The following is a 22,356-nucleotide window of genomic DNA, read 5'->3' as shown; positions in this document are numbered from 1 at the left end:
CTTCGACGGGTCTAGTTGGCTTGAACGGCATTAGAGGAACTATACCTGTTTCCTTCACTGTTAGAGAAGTGCGTCCTCAACTTAGTGGACCGATTCGCTTATACCAGCAACTGAACTGACATTCATCAGTCCACCCCTAAATGTCCGTAAAACCTAATTTATGTAGTGTATATTTCAGTTAGGTCACAGCCTGTCAGCTTGACGTGGGAAATTAAGCCCAAAGTGATGTTGTTCCAAGACGTTTAATTTAAATACCACGTTGGTGAATCTCTCAAGCACGAGTGTGACAGACCAAGGATCATAACCGTAGCTAATCCAAGGGCGGATCCAGCATTTTCTCTCTAAGTCCGCCTATGGAATCTAGATATCGAACCCATGCTAGCCCGGGTTGCAACATAATTCAACGCCTCATATCAGCATTCGGAAACCGGTGTCCCTTCAAAATTCAAAAGATGGGGAGTCCCACTGGATATGTCAAATTTTAAAGTTGCGGAAAACTTGAAATATGGCATTGCAGTTATCAGACGTGTTGCAATGGCTGAAAACTTGCCATTTTCTTTCGTACACATACACAAGCATGTTTTCTACTTCTGTCATTTACACAAATATGGCTAAAATGATCGAGAGAAAACCTCAAATAAAAATCCAAGTATGAGCAAATCGGTTATCAAAATAATATTTCTTACCATATGTTTGTAATGCTTTTATGTACATATCCTATAAAAATCAGCTGGGAACTTTCTCATATGCGAAAAAAAGAGTTTTATGAAAATTGTCCAAATCTATTCATTTACTGTTGTCATAAGTCCCATACATTATTTTGTTGAAATGAACAACTTTTTTCTCATGTTCATATGAACATATCTGATAACATTCAGAGTTCAGTTTCTAAAGGTTTTGCTCAAATCTTAAATTATGCAGATCCCGTCCTTGTGTAGAATACACGGACCAAATATGTTCCTCATATCCTACCTTAATACAACCAGCCAGGTTTTATATCAGGAAATGTGTACAGGTCTTCTAACACATGTATTATGTGCATGTGAGTTGTGTAGTGTACAATTAACAAAACTAGCAAATTAATGGGCTGGTAAAGATGGAATGTTGCCAAGAAAAGACAAATATTTTAGTTTGTTTGAGACACAGGGCCACGTATAGCCATACTGTACTGACACACTAAAAAAACTTTTTTTAGTGTAACCAGTACAGTCAGTATAGTATGGCTATACGTGGCCCTGTGGTTTGAGATGCTATATTGTAATTTTGAAGAATGTTAAAAACTTTAAAACCGTTTCATTAAGATTTTATTGTTACGTATTTTGTTGGTGTTATAGTTCCAGATATGTAGTATATTTTTGTATAAACATTTAACAATGATATAAACCGTTATGCCATGCTCTTCTGCATTTTTATTCTCCACTTAGATGTAAACATCGACCTTTTGAAACAGGCTATACGTCCACGCGGGGTATCCCCTTCTAATCCAATCGAATTTGTGGGAACGCTTACGTCATGACCTTTCATACCGTTCAACCAATCAAAAGCTAGCCCGCCAAGCGTCAGTCCTCAGGTTCCCGCTACTGTCAAGAAATCTTATCGTAAGTGTCCATTTAATATTGTTTTTAACATGATTTATCTTGTGTTTTTTCTTTTACACTTTGATGTGTCAGTCCAGTTGTCATGTGCGGATGACACATTTCTTGTGTCAACTCTTTCCGATCAGTATGCTGACAAAATGTCACGCAAGGCCAACTCCATTTTCTCAAGTCTCGGGTGAAGCGTCACTGACCTCTTTGTTGCGCGTCAAGGTTGTGCCTTCTGTCATGTTTTAGAAGGATACGCTCCATTTCCGAAATATAGGTTACATGTATTTGGAGAGGTACATTATTCAATAACAACGAAAAGCCTAATTATGAAAATATCCCTAACCACCGGCTTCCGCTCTTGACAATGTCGGTCAGTGCAACTTCATGGTGCGTGTGTATTTGCCGTGCGCACAGTGGTTGTAAAATGTTGATATGCCCAAACGAGTGGATTGGCCAAATGCGGACCATGCTAATGACGTTAGCCCTCAGTTCCACTCTTTGTTAATAAACACTTTTGACAGAACAAATGGTTGTAATGTTTGAATGCTTTATTTAAATGTACTCTTTCAAAGAGCAGGAAATATTTGCAAGATCCTTCTTCTAAAACGGTGTTTCCCTTGTCAGCTGATTTTCGGCTAAATTGAGGCCAGTGACGCGACCTACTTTATCGGGAAGGGTTAGTAATTGCCCCTTGTCTGCAGGCTTATATAAATTTATTTCACAGGATGTGTAAGGAATGTTTATCAGGGCGGGCATTTATTTTAGAAATACCAGCAGTTATTTAATATAGCCTTTTTGAAAGGGGTACAGTGAACATCATATGATATAGAGTTTCAATAGATTTTAAGTTCAAATTCGTTTGGTTATTATGATCAAGGATACAAATTAACCTGAAACAGTTTAATTCCATTCTGAATAGTGATAATGAACATAATTCTATTTAGATCTATAAGGATACCCTTAACCATGTTAACATGCTTATATAAGAGCCTTGAAATTCTATTAGCCCTGAGGAATGTCAGGGTACCTTTAATGTGCCTAGTTGCACCACTGATATGTATTATTATTCATGGTCTTTGTTGAGTTGTAATGATTGAATAGATCATATCACTGTACCCATTTTTTTGACATACTAAACCTGTTCAGGAGTCTGTAGAAACCTTTTCAATTTCAGTCTGCTCGCCCAAACTTGTCTGTTGGCATTATTATTTCAGTAGATTTTAGTGCTGGTGTATGGGCTATTATGCTCACTAAACCCAACACAAAGTTACTACAGTCACGCTTTGGGCTAGTGGCTAAAGTCACAGATTGGTTTCATTAGTAGATTTAGGGCATGAGCATAGAAGTTTAGGTGTGCATTTTGTTATTTCACTTTGCACAAATATGGCAAAGAGCTGTGTTAGAAATTAATGTAAGTCCACTAGGACTAATGGCATATTCAAATATTATAGGAACAAGTACCCAGGAGGCTTCCCATTTTCTAAAATAAAGGGTTTCCTATCTGCTGTTCTATTGGTGTATTTGATATGGACCCATGGAATGACATTAAGAACAGCTGATAATAAACAGTGATCAGATGGTGTTATCATTTATTTCATATGAGAAATGAACTGTGAGCTTATACTGCTCTGACTATGTATGCTGCTAATGTTCTGGGTGCCGTTTTACAAAACAACCTTTGTGCTACAACTGTCATAAGTCTATGTTAAGGTATGGGAGCTACTATCACCTTAGCGCTAAGATTGCTTTGTACAACAGCACCCAGATTGTTCCGTATTGTTCACATCCACACTGCGAGTCATGTGACCTTAAACATGCGTGTACTTTGGGTCTTATGGTATTTTGACAATAATTAATTGAATTCTTAGCTTCAACTAACATTGTGATTAACCTCATCCTCATATATTTTCTTATACTAATGTCTTTGGACAATTCAGGCTTGGAACATCCACAGGGGTAAATATTAAGGGGCATTATGTAATATGGTCTGATGCAATCCTTAATGTCCCTTGGGTCTTAAATGAAATTAAATGCCCTTATTGTGTTGTCCTAACATTTCAGATCGCGTTGACAACTCAATAACCATCAAGATGCCGACACCAGCTAGAAAGGTGAGATAATGTACAGAGCTACAGATAGGCTGCGTATCTGCGTAAATTACGCATCAGAAATGCATTAATACGCAGTAAAATAAAATCAAAGCGTATCAAATACGCAACGAACATTACAGATACGCCACAAAAATAAAACTTGTGCGTATCATCAAAATATGGTGAAGTAACCCTGCGTATTCGATTAGCGAATCAGCAACTTATTTTGAAATTATAAACGGGCATTCCGTCAACCTTGCAAAACTCCACGATGACAGTTACATCATGATCATTTGCCATCACACTTTCTTATGGAAGTCTCGTGGTATTATTGAGTCCTATAAAGCTCTCGAACCCACGAGACACCAGTTTGCAGGGACTAGATGAATAGTGTTGTTAAATATTTAACTTAAATACCCACATGTGTAAAAACTAGTGGGTAACAGAAATATGAATACCCAGATAGAATTACTGATACCCAATGATTTTAAAATGCATGCGTAAAATACCCACAACACCAAAAGCTTATCTGGAGCTCTGATGTAGATTAGTTTCTATTGGTCATGTATGTCTTTCAATATGTTCTCTGAAGCTGAAACACTGAATTTTTTATTTTTTTTTTTTTATTTTTTTTTTATATATTATGACTAATTAGAACATTTTAGAACATTCCTTTATGATTAGCATGTTTTTTGGTGCTCTTTCCAAACATTTGCACTCCTCATATGGATTCATATTTATGGGAATTCTTGAACATGACATTGTGTAAGGTTGGTGTCTGGTGTTAATTGACTAGAACGCATTGAAAGTGTGCAATCAAAGCTAGGCCACCTTACTGGGGATCAGGGGTGGTCGGGTAGCCTAGTGGTTAAAGCATTCGCTTGTCATGCCGAAGACCTGGGTTCGATTCCCAACATTGGTACGATGTGTGAAGCCCATTTCTGGTGTCCCCTGTGATATTGCTGGAATATTGCTAAAGCAGCATAAAACCATACTGACTCACTCACTACTGGGGAGACCCGTGAAGATTCTGGGGTAGAATAGGTCTTCAGCAACCCATTCTTGCCTTAAAAGGCGACTATGCTTGTCGTAAAAGGCAACTAACGGGATTGGGTGGTCAGGCTCGCTGACTTGGTTGATACATGTCATCGATCCCAATTGCTTGGATCGATGCTCATGATGTCAATCACTGGATTGTCTGGTCCAGACTCGATTATTTTACAGGCCGCCGTCATATAGCTGGAATATTGCTGAGTGCAAAAAAAAGACGAAAAAACACTACTGGGGATCATGTGGGCTTACCATGGGCTTACAGTACCTGGTCCTCCTGTGTGATACCCCAACAGGATTTACGTCATCACTTTAGCCAGAGTTGTTCAAGATTTCAATCACTGTAACAGTTTCTTCATTCTCATCTCTGACCGATTGATAAGATTACTCTCTACTTCTTATCAAGCTTATGTTATTGTTTCAATTCAGCACAGTTGTGAGTTTTGATTGTCAAGCTTAGTAAACAGGTTAATTATTGTGAGAAAATAAGTTGAATATGAAGTATCTGTTTTATATCTTTGAATTGTCAGACAAAAAAACATGTTTTGTCTTCACAAAGATAATCCTGTTGGTTGCATGTTTGTAGACCATACCGTAATGAAAGTTGGCTTAAGTTCAGCAAATATTGATTGTTGTGTTGATGTGTATCAAGTAGACATCAATGTTTCTGTTTTCAATGAAAGCCCAGTGTAATAGGTATAAGACAGCTTCAGCATACCACGTTCCATGCTTGAAGTAACTTGACTGACCGCAGTTCAGCAAATATTGATTGTTGTGTTGATGTGTATCAAGTAGACATCAATGTTTCTGTTTTCAATGAAAGCCCAGTGTAATAGGTATAAGACAGCTTCAGCATACCACGTTCCATGCTTGAAGTAACTTGACTGACCGCTAGTTGTAATGTCCCATGTGATGGCTATTGGTCTTGAGTTATTTCATGCATGGCCGATTTCTTTGGAAGCCATGCATTCAAGAATAAAATGACTTAACGATTTGACAGGTGTATGAATGAATTCACCCTCTTTGTGAGTGTAACAGATGTGTGTTTAACACAATGTACTCATGCAGATTGTTTATTTTGTGCTTGAACTTTGTGTTGTTGGCAAACATATTTAGAGGTAGTAGTCACATAAATTTCTCAAGATTGGTTTTAAACGTAAAGATCATTATGACATTTGAGGGTGATTTTTATTTTGTAAATTGTTACTAAATTTGTGTCTTAGGTCCTCCCTTGTTCTTAAACTTTTAATGTTGAGGTTACAACAAAGACCCCTTGACTTTCATATACCGAATTCCAAACATTGATGTTGGTCGTATGTGCTAATAAAAATAATCAATGTTACTCTTGTCATGGCTAGCAGGAAGACGTGGAATAGACTCAATGTGGATGCCTTTCTTGGTCTATCCAGTTCAGGGCCCCGTTCCACAAAGAGATTGCAGGGTTAGAAATTGGCACTAGTCCTATAGTCCTTGCCAAACTGCCCAATGGTAAAGGTATCATAAGGACTAGTAGAAAATTGCCATTTTTAAGGGTTTTGCTATATGTTATCATTATAAGGACTAGTAGACGAAAACTGTTAGTTTCTAACGCTGGAGATTGTAGCATTAAGACGATTGTGACGCCCATTCTCTAACATAGCCTTACGATTGCTTTGTGGAACAGGGCCCTGGGTGGTGGAGTGTCATTTTCATCATTGTTCATAGCCACCTATTCATTCCAGAGGTTAATTAATAATTACCATGTTGCTATGACATGTTAGAGTCACTCCGTTGTTATTAATTACAAGAAGCTAATCCCCAGATAAGCATGCTAATTGTTAATCCGGAAACTCCTTTGTTTTGTATATTTACCATCAGCCTTAAAATTAGGTCTATATTGAATGCCCATGATGTAGGTCTAGACCTGTTAAGTATGTATTTACACTTAAAGTAAAACTAATTAGCAGAAATGCAAAAGGGTAACATTGATCATGACACTCGTAACAAACCAAGGATTTATCTCGACCTGCTCAGAGGCCGATATTTCGCCCCAAGTCTGCAGCGAAGGTCACTAAAAATTCCCAGTTTGGAAGTAAACATTTCCCTAATCATGTTACAATATATGTAACTAATATTGTAATTACTGATTTTGTGACAAGACTTATAATTAGGAACAGGTTATAATGCTTTGTTGTATATTATTAGTTTACATGCAATCTCAAAATACCTCTGAATTTAAGAAAATATGAACTCTTAAAAAATCCCTGTTTTGAACAAAATATTTCAATATGACAATATTTCCCAATTTGCCTACCAGGGTCACTTAGTTAAGAATCCTAGATAGATCCCTGCTAACTTGAATATAAACTAGCAAATGAAAATGATTGTGCATTTTCGTATTGACATAATCATGATCTCAGCAGTGTGGGTGGACTACTTGCTTGCAAAGCCTATGAACATGACGAAACTTGGTCGTATTTGTTGAGCACATGTATTTTAAGCCAGTTCTGTAGGGTGAACTTGCCTTATAAGTGGCTGACCTTGCAAGCTGTATGAAGAGACCAATCCTGTATATTGTCCCGACCATTACATAATGGAGTGGCCATCAACATGTTTACACATGTAGAAAGGGGGGGGGGGGGGGGGGGGGTGTTACAGGGTCTATCCTTAGTGCCCAATATTTATGATGTAATCTGTGGTGAAAGCAGGTAGAGGAGACATTGCGCTACACCCCCACAACCTACTTGGAACAGGGACTAGGTCTTGTGTAGTGCTGTCCTATATATACATATACTGCAAGTGGAAAGTGATGGCGACTGGAATGGTAATGCCTTTAACAGGACTGGGATTATTTTAGAATTCTAAATTAAGTGCCCTTGGCAGGTAAATTAGGAGAGGAAATTTAATTTTGTTCATATTGTAATTCCTACTTTCTTAAATTTACTGGTATTATATCATTGGTTTTTTTCAAATTGCATTCAATGCAATATTAAATGTAACACTGAATGTAACACTAAACCAGTCTGCAACTTTAGCCACTAGTCCGAAGCCAGAGTCTAGTAAAATTCTGTTTGGTCAAGTAAGCTCAGCTAATAATAGTCCATACAGCGGTAGATACTAACATTTTTGGTCCACTAGTCCTTATAATGATAATATTTAGCAAAACCATTAAAAATGGCAAATCTCTACTAGTCCTTATGATACCCTAACTATTGGGCAGTTTGGCAAGGACTAAAGGACTAGTGCCAATTTCTAACCCTGCCATATAACCCTAAAATCTAATGAAAACGGTGTTTGGGCAAGTAGAATTAGTTTTTTTCACATAATGCTTCATTGGTCCTGTTATATATGTGAAATAATGTTATGTCTATAGAGCCATAAAATTACTTATAATATATTACAAGAACTGGGAAGTTGTAATTCCAAATTGGGATTCTTATGTCCTTGATAGGTCCTAGCAGCGGTAAACACCATCAGTAAAATGTAACAAGTCCACACTCATGCTAATTTTGGACTTTTGTATGTATCAGTAATCATGATAATGTAACTAGGTAAAGTAGCTGGGACTATTGGTAACCTTGCCTTAAATAATGTTGATTCAGCAAACAATACGTGCCTTTTCTAATTTGTTAAAATGCTCATCATTGCTTATCAATCAAGTATTATCAATTTTAATAAGGCATGGAAAGTATTGTCAAGTTTTTGCTTTGGTAGCGCCAAATGGTTTAATGTTGGCTTTGTTCACTGCTGATTAAATGGTGTTTTTCTCTATAACATGTTAGTTTAGAATTTCTTAATCACATTTCATTCTTTCTATTGTAATATTTTTCTAAGCTGATGATTTTCAGGCAGGTGGTCTTCTTTTCAGGTCAACTGTTAAAGTTGACAGCTGTTTTTTGTTGTTTTTTAAAATCTTTTTCAGTTTTTGTTGACTGCTGTTAGATATTCAGGTTGTTAGATTCTTTATCATAAGCTGGCAACAAGGGTTTTGTGAATTTGACCTCAATTTCAAGGTAAATGTGCACTGGGGTGTACAGTTGAATGGTGAAGCGTGGATAATGTGATAGCCTCTTTGTGACAGAACCTGCAAGCCAAATACCTCCCATTCTTCATTGACATGGGCTTTTGTTGCTGAATCTTCCGAAATAAGAGATGGAATTGTCTGGAAAATGGGGCTGCTGGGAAATTGGATGATAAGTTTACTGTAATGTTCATAAATAAAGTTTTATTATTTTGAAGATGTATCACATATCATAATGGCCCTTAGGATACCTTTGAAAGCGCACTGGCAGGGGCTCGTGTAAGAATGGTTAGCATATGATCACCCCTAGGCCTGTTCTGTTTAATCTCATGGTTTGCAGATTTGATTTTCAAACCATACTGGTTGGTGGTCACACTGGTTGAAATAAAACTATGGATAATGTTTAGGAAAGTATTCTCATTCACAAAACATTTCTGTTCATGCTGTCTGTCAGATGAAGCAGACATAGGGGAAAATGTTTTTTTATAATGAAAACAAAGCATATTTCTAGATTCACGAACTAATTGTTCTCATGAATCGGCTTGGTGAGAAGAAAATGGCTTCGTCACAAATAATTTCACATTAAGACAGTTTTTCTTAATAATTTTGTGGACCAAACATTTCACAGATGTGTACAAAAAACATATTTTGAAAGGACTAGGTTTAAGAAATGCCTTTAAACATGATGGCTTGGTGCCCTGATTCTAATCCACCATCCCAGTTGAACAGAGATTAGTCAACCTCTGACCTGAATATCAATAAGGTAGTGGCCGGCAGGTCGTGTAAACTGATAAGTTGACAACTTGGTCACCTCATGTCAAGTGTCACAAACATGCTTGTGTCCATGCCTCCAACTTGAATGTCCAGCATTCCTGTTGTGTACATTCTCATATCAAATTACCTACACTGAAAACAGTGGAATGATATATGCTGTTGTATGGTTTATAATGTATTGTTACTATTAGTGCTTGAACACTGTTGAAGCAGAGATGAGCAGTTGCATTTCCTAGCTTTGACCATGTTGAATGAGGTTTTCATTATACTTGTTTTAACAATCATATTCTAGGATTTTATTATTTTGATTACGGTCTGTCACGTTAACCACTACCATATTTGACGTAATAAGTGCCTAGGGTGCTCTCAAAATTAGAAATAGAATATAATTTTGGTGAAAGAGTTGAAAGATAGTAAATTTCATGGTTTCTGCTGACAGCCTAAAATGATACAAAAGAAAAGTCTGTGCCTATTACACACGACAGATATATTTTTCCAGAATTTAATTGCCCCTATTTAAGGGTGCATATTACACACGTGCGTATTATACACGAATAAATAAGTTCTGTGTGCATTGATCAATCAGAAGGATGGTAATTGGTATTGTTCACTAGCCAATATATTAGCAAATATCGCAATGGGTGCTTATTAGAGCACATATGGTAAAACACATAGCACAATTCAATAAAATTTCTTCCAGGTGAGCAGTCTGCGATTTTGGCCACTAGTCTGAAGCCTGAGTCTAGTACATTTCTTCTAGATCCTTTCTTCTAGATCCTTTCTTCTAGTCAATACACTAAGACTAAAATCTACTGAAACAGTGTGATATACAAGATCAGGCTACTATTAGACTCATACATATTTGGCACATACTGGGCTAGTACGTGTTAGAATGGGTCTTCAGCAACCCATGCTTGCCGTAAATGGCGACTATGGTTGTTGTAAGAGGTGATTAACAAGATTGGATGGTCAGGCTTGCTGACTTGATTGATGAATGTCATCATATCCCAATTGCGTGGATCGATGCTCATGATGTCAATCAGTGGATTATCTGGCCCAGACTCGATTAAATACAGACTTCCATCATATAGCTGGAATATTGCTAATGTGGCCTTAAACAACAAATTTCATAACTGTTCAGGTCAGTGGAGTCTGACTGAGGGAGTCAGCCATATAGCAATAAGAACAAATTATTAAAAGAGCATGCTTGATTTAAAACACTAGTAAGGTAAAATATCACAGTTTCTATTAGAAGCAAGTTAGATTAAAGTAATTTTGTTGGTGGAGCAAGAAGACTTTGTGTAGACATGAGGAAGAAAGAATGTCTTATTCAGAAATTCAGACTGGTTAATTTTTTTTATTTTGGCTAAGATACTTTTCAAATTTGGTGATACTGAATGTCCTTATTTGCTGAAATAATGAAAATGTCCTATGACAAACAAAGCCACATGCAATCGTGTGCAATGGGATTTTTGCCAAGTTGTTTGTGTGATGAACACGCAGAAAGGTAACAATGTGTGTATTGAAAGAAAGCCCCCTTTCATTGCACTGTATGGTGGCTGTTAAATAAATAAGTAAATAAACAGGTAACTGAAGAAAACAGTCTGGTGTTGCCTGGTATAAGAAACTTGATACAGACTATAGTCTGGTTGGGCAGATCTATAAATAGTTCACTATTTCCCCAGCTGATACTGATGCAAATATCAAGGGTCGGAGGTTATTGTGGTATCACATGTCTATTTGTAGCTTCTCATTCGAGTGGTCTGATCAGCTGAGAGAAGGTGCTTTCTCTTTCATTTATGTTTCGTAACACCTGACATTCTAAATGTTCCATTCCTATCATAAGGGTGTGCAAGATTTACTTTAGGTCAGAAGTAATTTTTTTCTGCATATTTGTTTTTCACTCAAGTTGGGATAAGTTTAGTTTCTTAGCAAGTCGGTAGGTAGTTTATTTGGGGTAGTCTTACATCATATCCCGTGTGTGTGTTTGTGTGTCTGCGTCTGTGTGTCTGTGTGTCTGTCTGTGTCAAGGTCAATTTGTGTCCAGCATGGCGTATCAGGGGAAGGGAAGATTTTGACACATTGTTATTTTGTCCCTTTGCTTGTATGTTACACACATAACTTATTACTTCTGGTGTCCATGGTAACATGGATTTTTTATCATGTTTATTGATGTATGAATGTAATTCTGAATTCGTATATCATGCAATTTTTCATTCGTGAGTATGTTACTTTTGTCTTTGATTCTGAAATATCGGTTGATTCTATATTTTGTTATATCAAATTGTGACAGTGTTCATCGTTATTAAGTGACAATGTATATGTGGCTTGGATGAAAACAGAATTAGATATGATGTTTAGATCTGACTCAAGGTTAACATTACCATGGTTACCTATATTCGTGAAAGATGTGTCAGATCGCACTTGATTGTCATGTTGTATTGTTTATTAACTGATCTCTGCATTCAGGTTAAGTCACCTCCTTCAAAGAGCCGGAACAAGTCTCGAAGCAGGAGCCGAAGTCGTGGTCGATCGACGGGGAAGTCGTCACGCTCAGCATCCAAGTCCCCCGCCAGGACAAAGTCCAAGTCCCCATCTAGGACACAGTCCAAGTCTCCGTCTAGATCGTCACGGACCCGAGAGAGAACAACTGTCGTCAAGAAGGAAATAGTGGTCACTCCGACCAGGCAGTCAACACGAATTGCTGACCTTGTTGACAACGAGGTAGACTGATTAACTTTGTAGTACGAAGAAAGTGTTTAGAGTTAAAATGGAAAATAGATAAATTAATTGCAAAGATTTTTTAAATGACAATTGTCCCCATGGCAATTTAAACACCAACACTTCTCATATTAAGATATCTGATACATAACATTTAAACTGTGACACATTCTCACTAAGGGTCAACCTCAGTGTTTTTCAAGAGTTATTTTTGGCATTTTGTATGGGAATCACTGTCCTGGAAAATGAACTAATCTTAAAGCCTGCAATTTACCAGCTAACTTTCTCATTTGTTGGCCAGCCCTAGCTTGGTTTACTAGCATGGTTGATTATCTGCAACTGTGAAATCTTCAGACTAGTGGTTATGAACATAGTCCACTGATGTGGCTTTCTTCTACTCCAGAAAAAAGTGTCCACAAGGTCCTCTGAGCTGTTAAAGTCTGAAGTCCGCAACAACATGGCCGACAAGAAGGACAAAGCAAAGCCTGCTGCCAAGACACGGGCGACGGAGTTTGGGGGTCCAGTAGGGGCTCTATTTATCACCCTGTCTCTGCCACTTGTCATGTATTATATCAACTTGGCATGCACTAAGGTAAGAGTAAAGAGCTGAAGGTAGTACCAGTTGGTTGTAGTTTCACCTCCACTAAAATTTGTCAAATCAAGTTTATCAAGTTTCTACTGTTGCACCTGAAAATATGTCAAATCAACAACCCTGTTCACAACCTTTCCTTCATTTACCAACAAGATGGAAGATATGTCTATAATTTTGCGGGTGCACGGGTGGCCCAGTCGTCTAAGGCGCCGCGATTCGCTGTGCAGAGTTGCGTCCCTTGGGCATGCCAGAAACCTATGATTGTGGGTTCGAATCCCGGTTCGCCCCGATTATGTTTCTAGGTTTGTCAGCACCATACCCGTGCTCGTGGGTTTCACCGAAGTGGTAAACGTCTGAGACCTGCATCACTTCGGGCTTTCCTCCCACATTAAGCTGACACGCCGCTATATAACTGGAATAGTGTTAAAAGCGGCGTTAAACCCAACTCACTCACTCACTCACTCACTCAATCACTGTAATTTTGCTGTGGAGACTGTCAGATGTTTTGGTCTATTTATTTGTACATTTTAGTAGCTCCTTGGTCATCCAGTTTGTGCCCAAAACATCTTAGTCCACTGTCCTGAAATTGTCTCTTGGCAGAATCTTTTGGTAGATTTTATTCCTAACATATGAACTGTGCATGCTAAACAAAAAGGAGCCTTAGGCTGTGTACTAGTGGCTGAAGCAGCAGCCTATGTACTAGATGTTCAGATGTTAGTAAGTCATGGTGGTGATAAACCAGAGAAATAGCCAAATCCCCTACCATGATATTGACCAATCAGCGGTGATGCTCCTGTGCTCAAGATTGTAAAAACTTTGTTGGCATACAATAGTCAAACTACAACAAATATGACTTTTACCGAGTCAATGTATTGCATATATCATAGATATGTCCATTCTCTGTTCACTAAAGTTCATTTCAAGGCATAAATGGCAGTAATTTGACTGCGGTTGCTGTAAATAATGGTGGATTGTGCAATCTACCGATCCCTTTACACACGATGTTGCAGAATAAATGTAAACAATATTGAAATGAAATTTTGAATAACATTAGTAAAATAGGTTACAAATGTAAATCCAGATATACAATGAACATTTTTTATAACCAGACAGGGATATTACAAGAGTCATTTGCCAACTTCAGTAAGGATTTGTTGACATAGTACATGTTGCTCATGGTAATGTCTTTCTGTTGGGAGGGGAAAACATCAAAACTCTTCAACCCTGTGTATAGGGTGTCTCACACACACGCACGCACGCACGCACACACGCATGCACACACACACACACACACACACACACACTGTACGTACGCAAAACTTCACTTTAGTTATACACAGCAATATACGGTATATCAGCGATAGAAGCTGTTTTAGTCCACTTGTCCTTGTAATGAAAACATTTAGCAAAACCCTTAATGATAAATGTCTATTAGTCCTTAATACCTTTACTATTGAGCAGTTTTGCAAGGACTACAGCACTAGTGCCAGTTTCTAACGCTGTATATTGAATGATACAAGTGTTCAAATTTTAAGGGTGTCCCATGGTCCTTGAGGTTTGCTCTAGGACCCCCTCAGTCTCTAACATTCAACGTTAGTGTTGTGACAAGGAGCCCTTGACTTTCAAGAGTAAATTAAACACTGGCTAGCTTTAATATTGCTCATGTTTCTCTAATATGTGTTGTAGACCAAGTGCACCATCCTAGAACTTCCAAAGTTCCCTAAAAACATCTGGCTTCTGTTTGACATGGAGGCCACGCTGTTATTTTTCGGCTGGCTAGCATTCCAGGCTGTCCTAGCCATGATTCCTGTTGGTCGAGTTGTAGAGGGGCTGCCATTACCTTCTGGGAAGCGTCTCAAGTACAGATGTAACGGTAGGTTCAACATTCCAGTTGTTTCACGATCAGGGTTTGATTTCTTGATGTTCAAAGACGAAGTGCTGTATTCGATAAGCAGATATGTCAACCCTAATTGAAGCTTTTGAGTAATCATGGGGGTAAAAAAGGTGTAATTTCATGTGAAAAAGAGTAATGTTAATAGTACCTTTGTGTTGGTTTTCGTTTCAACATTTTGTTAGGCCTTGACAGCATCTCTATTTGATATCAATGCAAAACATAAACATCATGAATCTTTTTTTAAAACCTGTGTGTGCGTGCATGTGGCTGACAACGAACTGACCGATATAGAAAAACTTTTTTTTTAGTCCTGGGCATTTGTTCTATATATGCTGTATAAATGCTTATAACAGTTATTACGAACTAATCTTAGTGGTCCCTTTACAGACCACCTTCATATAGCTTGAATATTGCTGAGTGGCGTTAATCGACAAACAAAACAAACAAACAAAATTAACAAACTTCAAAGTAACAATGACCTTGATAGTAACCCACAGACAATGATGCGAATGATGTTTTGTTTTCAGGTTTCTTTGCCTTTGTGGCAAGTTTGATCGCATTTGGTATTTGTGTGTACTTTAATGTGCCACTTGTGAAAATGGTTCATGCCAAGTTCTTCCGCATTATGACGTCCGCCATCCTGTTCAGTGCCATCCTCAGCATCTTCCTGTACATCAAGGCAAGAGCTGTACCTGTGACCCAACTAGCACCAGGAGGAAATACAGGTATGCCATTCACCATTCACAGTTGTGGTGAGGGCCCAAACCTTATTATCCCCCCAGCGTATAATGGTGGGGGTGGGTGGGGGGAGGGCGATGTAGTCGACAACTCGTCCGTCCGTAATAATGTCACTTCCTGAGTGGGGACGGTCAGGTAGCCTAGTGGTTAAAGCGTTTGCTCGTCACGCCGAAGACCCGAGTTCGATTTCCGACATGGGTTCAATGTGTGAAGCTCATTTCTGGTGTCCCCCGCCGTTATAGTGCTGGCATATTGCTAAAAGTGGCGTAAAACCGTACTCAATCACTCACTCACTTCCGGAGTGTAACTCAATAACATGTCAATATCTTTTCAACAAAAATTGGCCCATATAATCAAACAGGTCATGAAGTGGTGCCTTTTGCTATTTACAGATCTTTTACAGAGCATTTTTATTTTTCTTGATTTCCATGGGAACAATTTGGACTTAGTCTCAAAAGGGTAGGGGTAGGTGTTGCTTCTGGAGCACACCTCAAAACTGTTCAGTATCTTTCAACAAAAATTGGTAGATAAATCAAACAGATCCTGATGTGGTGCCTTTTGCTATTAGGGGATTTTTGACATTTTTCTTTTTCTTGATATTCATGGAAACAATTTGGACTTGGTCTCAAAAGGGTAGGGGTAGGTGTCGTTTCCGGGGCACAACGTGAAAGCTGCGAAAGACTTTTCATCCAAACCTGGTACATGTATTAACCAAGGACTGAATAAGTGCCTTTTGCTAATTAGGACTTAAAGAATAATAATTAATTTTTCCTGTTTCCTAGGCAACAAGTTTGACTTCATAGTGTTGTGTTTGTCTGGACCATATCTGTAAAATCTCTAATGTGTACTCTTTCTTGAAACTGCACACACAAAGACCAGGTTGCCACCTGGTGCCTTTTGCTATTTAGGGATTTTTAGAATTTATAATTTTTCTGTTTCCATGGCAACAAGTTTGATTTATTCTCTGTTCATGATGGTGTGTACCTGACATAGAAAGTTCCAAATCCCAGTTCCATAATGATTTTTTTTTTCCGGTTAAACCAAATTTCTATCTTTCAGGAAATGCTCTGTATGACTTCTTCATCGGTCATGAACTAAACCCCAGAATTGGCAGCTTCGACCTTAAGTTTTTCTGTGAGCTGAGACCAGGCCTGATTGGCTGGGTTATTCTCAACTTCATCTTCGTGCTGAAGGCATACCAGGACACCCAGGCTTTCCCCCCCGCACTAACTCTAGTGGTGGCTTTCCAGACGCTCTACGTCGCTGATGCTCTCTGGTTTGAGGTGAGAAACAGTAGGAAACATTGTGGGGATTCCTGGTTGGAGTAGGTCCCCATTTCCTGATGATTGATGGAAGAGTCAATGAAAGTGAAGATCAGGTGGTCCCAAGGTGTGACCTGGCTGATTATATTCAAGGCCGAGTGTCAATACGCCAATGCTGGAACATGTGCTTGTATTGTCAATCACTGGTGTATCTGGTTTAGACATATAGTAACTACGTTTATTACAAACACACTTATGACGAACTTCTCTCTTTTTTTTTGTTCTCAGCCATTTGCTGTGTATATGCTGTATATGCTTAAAACAAAAACGGTTTTAAGGAACAAAAATTAATGGTCCCTTCGAGCCAGTTATAACCATAGTTTACTGTAATTTGCAGAGTTCATTGTTAAAGCCAGAAGATCGCTGGCTGCGGCATATAACAACATTCAGTCATCTGATCCCAATGTATCAAATGAATTAGAACACAATGAACATCTCCAATTCCTACTTCTACTAGCAATGGTCCGTCGTTCTTGCTATACAGGATGCCATCCTAACCACGATGGACATCATCCATGATGGGTTTGGCTTCATGTTGGTGTTCGGAGATCTGGCCTGGGTACCCTTCCTCTACTGCCTCCAGCCCCGCTTCCTTCTGGACAATGACCCCAAGCTGGCCTGGTACTCGCTAGCCGGTATCGCTCTTCTCAATGGTGAGAATCAGGAGATGCGCTACGGTTTCCGATTGGTTCAAATTCTAGGACATTTATATGTCCTTGACATTTTGCTTTTGGAAATGTGTGCTAATAGAGACAAAAAATCTTTTTAATTAATTAACAAGTCATATTGCTACTTGTATCTATCAAAATCACTGCGCACTTAATCCTGTTGTGTACAGCTTGCATATAACTCAAACAGGCAACTAGCCAAGATGGAAGCTGTAGCTCTTCAATAGAATGATCCAACAGCAAGGCGTCCAATGGAAGATCATTGGATAAATGCAAAATGTCTGGTTGAATATAAGATTGTTGGTGTCAAATATTCATTTCCTGTAATTTGAAGGACAGATGGAAATAGGTTTACTGCGAAGTCATTAAGTGGCATCTTGGAACATGGCTTTTGAAATCAGCTTTATGACATAAATTGTTATTTTTACACTACAAATTGTCTTGTTGCTCATTGATGAATAGGTAAAATAAACTTACGTCAGCAATGACAGTGTTACTAAGATTGATACGATGGTACATCTATATTGTTTAATACCCTTTTGTTTGTCTCTTGTTTTAGTGTTCGGTTACATGACCTTCAGACGGGCTAACTCTCAGAAGAATGAATTCAGGAAAAACCCATTCCATCCAAGTCTTGCAGGTTTGTCTTGTTGCTCATTCTAAGGTCAAAGAAATGAGGTGTTTCCCTTGGATAACACCCATTGTAGGAACATTTGTCACCATAGTTACTTTATGAATAAATTAATCACAGCTAAATCATATTCAAGATTTCCTAATTGCTGAAGTGAAAAGAAAATCATCAACCTTATTTAGTGTATGTATGGTTCAATACATGGTTTGTCAAATGAGATGAACGTAAATGATGCAGACAATTCTGTCTTTAGAACATTAAGTCATTTGTCAGGGTTTAAGCGATCAGGCCAACACAGACCTTAAGAACGATCATGGAGTTATCAAAATGTCCTACAATCACATATGAGGTTCAGGATTTGACACGGTTTGATAACAAATGATGGCACTTCAGATTTGGAATCCATCCCCACGTCGTCAGGGAAACGCCTGCTGGTTGGAGGTCTATGGGGGATGTGCAGAAAGCCGAACTACCTCGGAGACCTGATGATGGCACTGGCCTGGTCCCTGCCTTGTGGTGAGTTCCATGCTGAAGAACTTAAATGTCAACACACAGCCAGCAACATGTTAATAATCAAATACAATTATTTCCTCATTTCTGATGCAAGTTTCCTTAATACTGGTCACAATTAAGAGATTTACAGTAATTGCAAGGGGGCCCAGTGAAGGCACTGCAATACACTGTTGGGGGGAATCTGGAATGACAATTTTTAGGACTTGCCTGTCTGGCTGGAATTTATTTGAATTTTAAACTTTGTTTTTCTCTTGAGTGTGTATCTAACTTCTATTTATTTTCTTCCATTCCTGCCAGGTATGTCCCTCATCCCATACTTCTACCCTGTGTACTTCGCGATCCTCCTGGTGCATCGTGAACGGCGGGACGGGGCACAATGCCAGAAGAAATATGGCTCCAGCTGGAACCGCTACTGTGAACGGGTCCCCTACCGAATCATTCCATACGTCTACTGAGCCAGTCATCACCGTCTGATAATGCTCATACCTAACCTTCAATGTGGTGTTGCACCCAGGCATGGATGGCCTGTCAAATTACATGTGAATTTTATTTTATTTTTTTCATCATAGAAATATGAAGGACATGGTTGGTGTTTTTTCGGTACAAATCAGCACCTGTATTCTCAACTGTAAAGTGATACACAATTAAACCATTGCTTCAGATTGAGTTTTGACATGATACATTAACATTTTCTCAGTGCATTAAATAACACATTATAGAAATACAAAGCAAACTGTTTGGGTTGAAGCTTGCATCACATCAGATGGTTTAGAGATGGTTAAATCAAATCAGAACTTCAGTTGGCAATTCCTGGATGCAACACTGTCACAATTAATATTTTTTTTTAAACTATTTGCAGCTTACCAGGGAGGAAAATCAAAGGACATGGATATCATAATATCATTAATGGCAGCACTATTTTCAGATATTTTATGACTTTTAAAAATAAGATTCAATATACAGTAAACTTTATTTTTAACGCAAATCATTTTAAATGCTTGAATATTGATGATTAGAGCTTATTTGCCATAGGGATATTTTAAATGATACACTGAGTGCTATTTGTTGATGAATTTTCTGTCTTGATTAAAATTTTAAATTCTTAGAATATATTGGTAGTTGACAGAAATTTTATTAGAATGTTAATCACATCATTATACACCATTGGCAATCCTGGTGATATTGCAATAATTTCTCGCATCACTGCCAGCATGTAACATTAAATACTGTCATGGCGTAAATTATTCATAATTGAGGATGTAATGCAAATGACTATTGTTTCAGCTGCTTTTGCTCAACTGTTGATTTCAAGTATTAAATGGGAGTAACACCATTAAAACAGTTCACATTTTCATTACCATTCATTGAAATAATGGCAATACCTGTCTAATAAGTCATGCTCCGTACCTCCATCATTGCAATCCATGTAAATAGTTTATCATATTTGTACATATTTCATGTATAGTGTGCCTAATGTATTTGTTCCAGTTTTTAAATATAAGTTCTGCTCTGGATGGCGTGGGTACTTAATTGATCTTCTCATATTTGGTTATAATGTTTAAAATCCCTTTTAAATTGAATTTTTAACTAAATTTCAGAATTGACCTTTTAAGACTTTTGTGATTTGTTTTTGTTAACTCTCCATTTTGATGGAAAACAGCTACTTTTTAATGTATATTTTTGATATTTAAAATATTGAATGTTTCATTAGTTCAAGCTTTGTCCTAGACTCAATGTTGTCCACTTGCCAAAGTAGTCCTAGGTTCCAACTGCTGTATGTGAACATTCAATCTTGTCACATTTTCATGGCTAGGAATAACTGCTCGTAATTCTATCATTGACATGATTTTCATGATCATTTAAACATGAACACAAGCTTTCTATTATAAAACAAGTGCCTCTGCAAACTGCATCTGTTTTTCCAGTAACATATGTCTTGAAACGAATCGTTGATGTCAGTCATGTTCTGTTTGAAATTAAGAAGTCAAAGGGTCCTTGTCATAATCCTCATGTGAAAGCTTAATTCTTTGGCCCAAATCCTCGAGGACCCATGGACACCCTTAATTTCTAGCACTGTCATCTGAATTCTGTTTGTTGACGACACAACACAACCCAACTAGTGCCTTGAGCATTCCAGTCCGAGAAAACCAAGCCAGATCTTCATTGCCCTGCAGATACAAAAGCTCCTTTGTTAACAGATTTCAAAGTAAAGCCTATTTAATTTTTTCTCAATTCAAATAATTATTTATTATTAATTTTTTGTGATGACTTGATGAATGTCTGTAGGGTGAGTGTTTGAGATCGGCTGTTTTTTCTCATAGGAATCATTCCTTGCTGGTTATGAAGCTGTACCTGCATTTCTTGCTCTGTTTCCACTGCCATGTTGTTATCCAGGCCATGCAGACACCCAGCATTACCACCACCACCACCACTATCATGTACATCAGTATTACATCAATATCCACTGTACGCTGTGTAGACCAGTTGCATGGGGTTCGTCACAGGACGGGCGGTGGGGTAGCCGAGGGAGACTATGTTCTGTAGTAGCTGTGGAGCTTGGACATTGTGTAAGTAGGGTCATGAATTGCTCAATTGGTTTATTATTTAGACCTACCAGACCAAGAAACTGTCATTTAAGGGATGTTAATCAAATGTGCTGGTACTGCCAATTCACCAATACATAGTTTAACACATTCACTTGTTGCAATGAAGTCTTGTGTTTGATTCCCCACATGGCTCCAAGTGCAAAGCTCAATTCTGTTATCCCCTGCCAGGATAATGTTGCTGTAGTGGCTTAAAACCCAACTTGCTCATTTTCCAAGAAGATATTTCAAGATTTCAAGATTTCAGACCCACTGCTCTTAAGCATGTTAAGTATGTTTGGCCAAGTGAGAACTAAGATATGCTTTCAGAAGAACATTAGATTTCTGGTAGATGACGTTTCATCATATTTGTATAAAGGTTTCTACAAATTGTTAACCAATGTAATTTCAGTGTGCACTTGGTCTTCACAGCTGACAGTGGCCATATACTCCAATATAATTATGTATGCCATTTCTTGTGTATCATGGCATATTGTAATGTGTATGTTATGCATACTGGATAAATCATACATGTGTAATGAATCAAGTTACAAACATCTTTAGAAAATAAAAATAGATTTTTATTAAAAGTATGTTTGTGTTTGTTTCTTTGCAATTCAGCGATCACCATTTCAAATTTGGTGCTGAACATTTAGGAAAAACATTTATTTGAAGAAATACAAATGGAATTATTATTCTTTCAGTATATATGCTCCTATACTGTGTGTGAAATAGTCACAAAATATTGCTGGGCAGGTGGGTGAGCTAGCCTTAAAAGTTCCAAGCCAGTTTCAAATGACGCTAGCTTAAAAATGCTATCATATTTTTTGTCCCTACAATGTTCGACATGGGTAGTCAAGGTTTGTTTAGTAACACATCTTGTGATTGGTTAAACTACAAATTACAACCAATCAAAACATGTTTGTTAGGCTAAAAAAAGATAAGTCTTGGTTCTCAGGCACTGCCCACATCATCATAAAGTTCATTGCACGTTTGCGGCAGTCAGGTAGCCTAGTGGTTAAAACGTTTGCTCGTCACACCGAAGACCCGGGTTTGATTCCCGACGTGTACAATGTGTGAAGCCCGTTTCTGGTGTGCCCCGCCGTGATATTGCTGGAATATTGCTAAAAGCGGTGTAAAAACATACTCACTCACTCACTCATTGCACATTTCGTTTTTGTTTCCGTTTTGCATT

At 38.1% G+C, this 22,356-nt stretch overlaps 1 protein-coding gene across 3 annotated transcripts; it reads left to right on the top strand.

Moving 5' to 3' along the window:
* Window positions 1-1,521: 1,521 nt before the first annotated feature.
* Window positions 1,522-21,710, top strand: LOC139442707 (delta(14)-sterol reductase TM7SF2-like). 3 transcript variants are annotated; one of them, XM_071223587.1, is made up of 11 exons: window positions 1,522-1,598; window positions 3,648-3,697; window positions 11,970-12,224; window positions 12,625-12,813; window positions 14,500-14,686; window positions 15,235-15,432; window positions 16,505-16,728; window positions 17,225-17,420; window positions 17,995-18,075; window positions 18,460-18,582; window positions 18,877-21,710. In XM_071223587.1, the coding sequence occupies exons 2-11, from the start codon at window positions 3,677-3,679 to the stop codon at window positions 19,032-19,034; spliced, it is 1,632 nt and encodes a 543-aa protein (XP_071079688.1). In that variant the 5' UTR covers window positions 1,522-1,598; window positions 3,648-3,676; the 3' UTR covers window positions 19,035-21,710. The 3 variants fall into 3 exon arrangements, with proteins under 3 accessions (XP_071079688.1, XP_071079690.1, XP_071079689.1); XM_071223589.1 differs by having other exon boundaries at window positions 1,523-1,598; window positions 17,252-17,420; XM_071223588.1 differs by lacking the exons at window positions 1,522-1,598; window positions 3,648-3,697 and adding an exon at window positions 7,404-7,529.
* The last annotated feature ends 646 nt before the right edge of the window (window positions 21,711-22,356 follow it).

The sequence above is a fragment of the Haliotis cracherodii genome, unplaced genomic scaffold (genome assembly GCF_022045235.1).
Source record: "Haliotis cracherodii isolate W230 unplaced genomic scaffold, xgHalCrac1.p SCAF_5, whole genome shotgun sequence".
Taxonomy (NCBI): domain Eukaryota; kingdom Metazoa; phylum Mollusca; class Gastropoda; order Lepetellida; family Haliotidae; genus Haliotis; species Haliotis cracherodii.
Note: the sequence above shows the minus strand (reverse complement) of the source record. Positions and strands in the feature narration are given on the sequence as shown.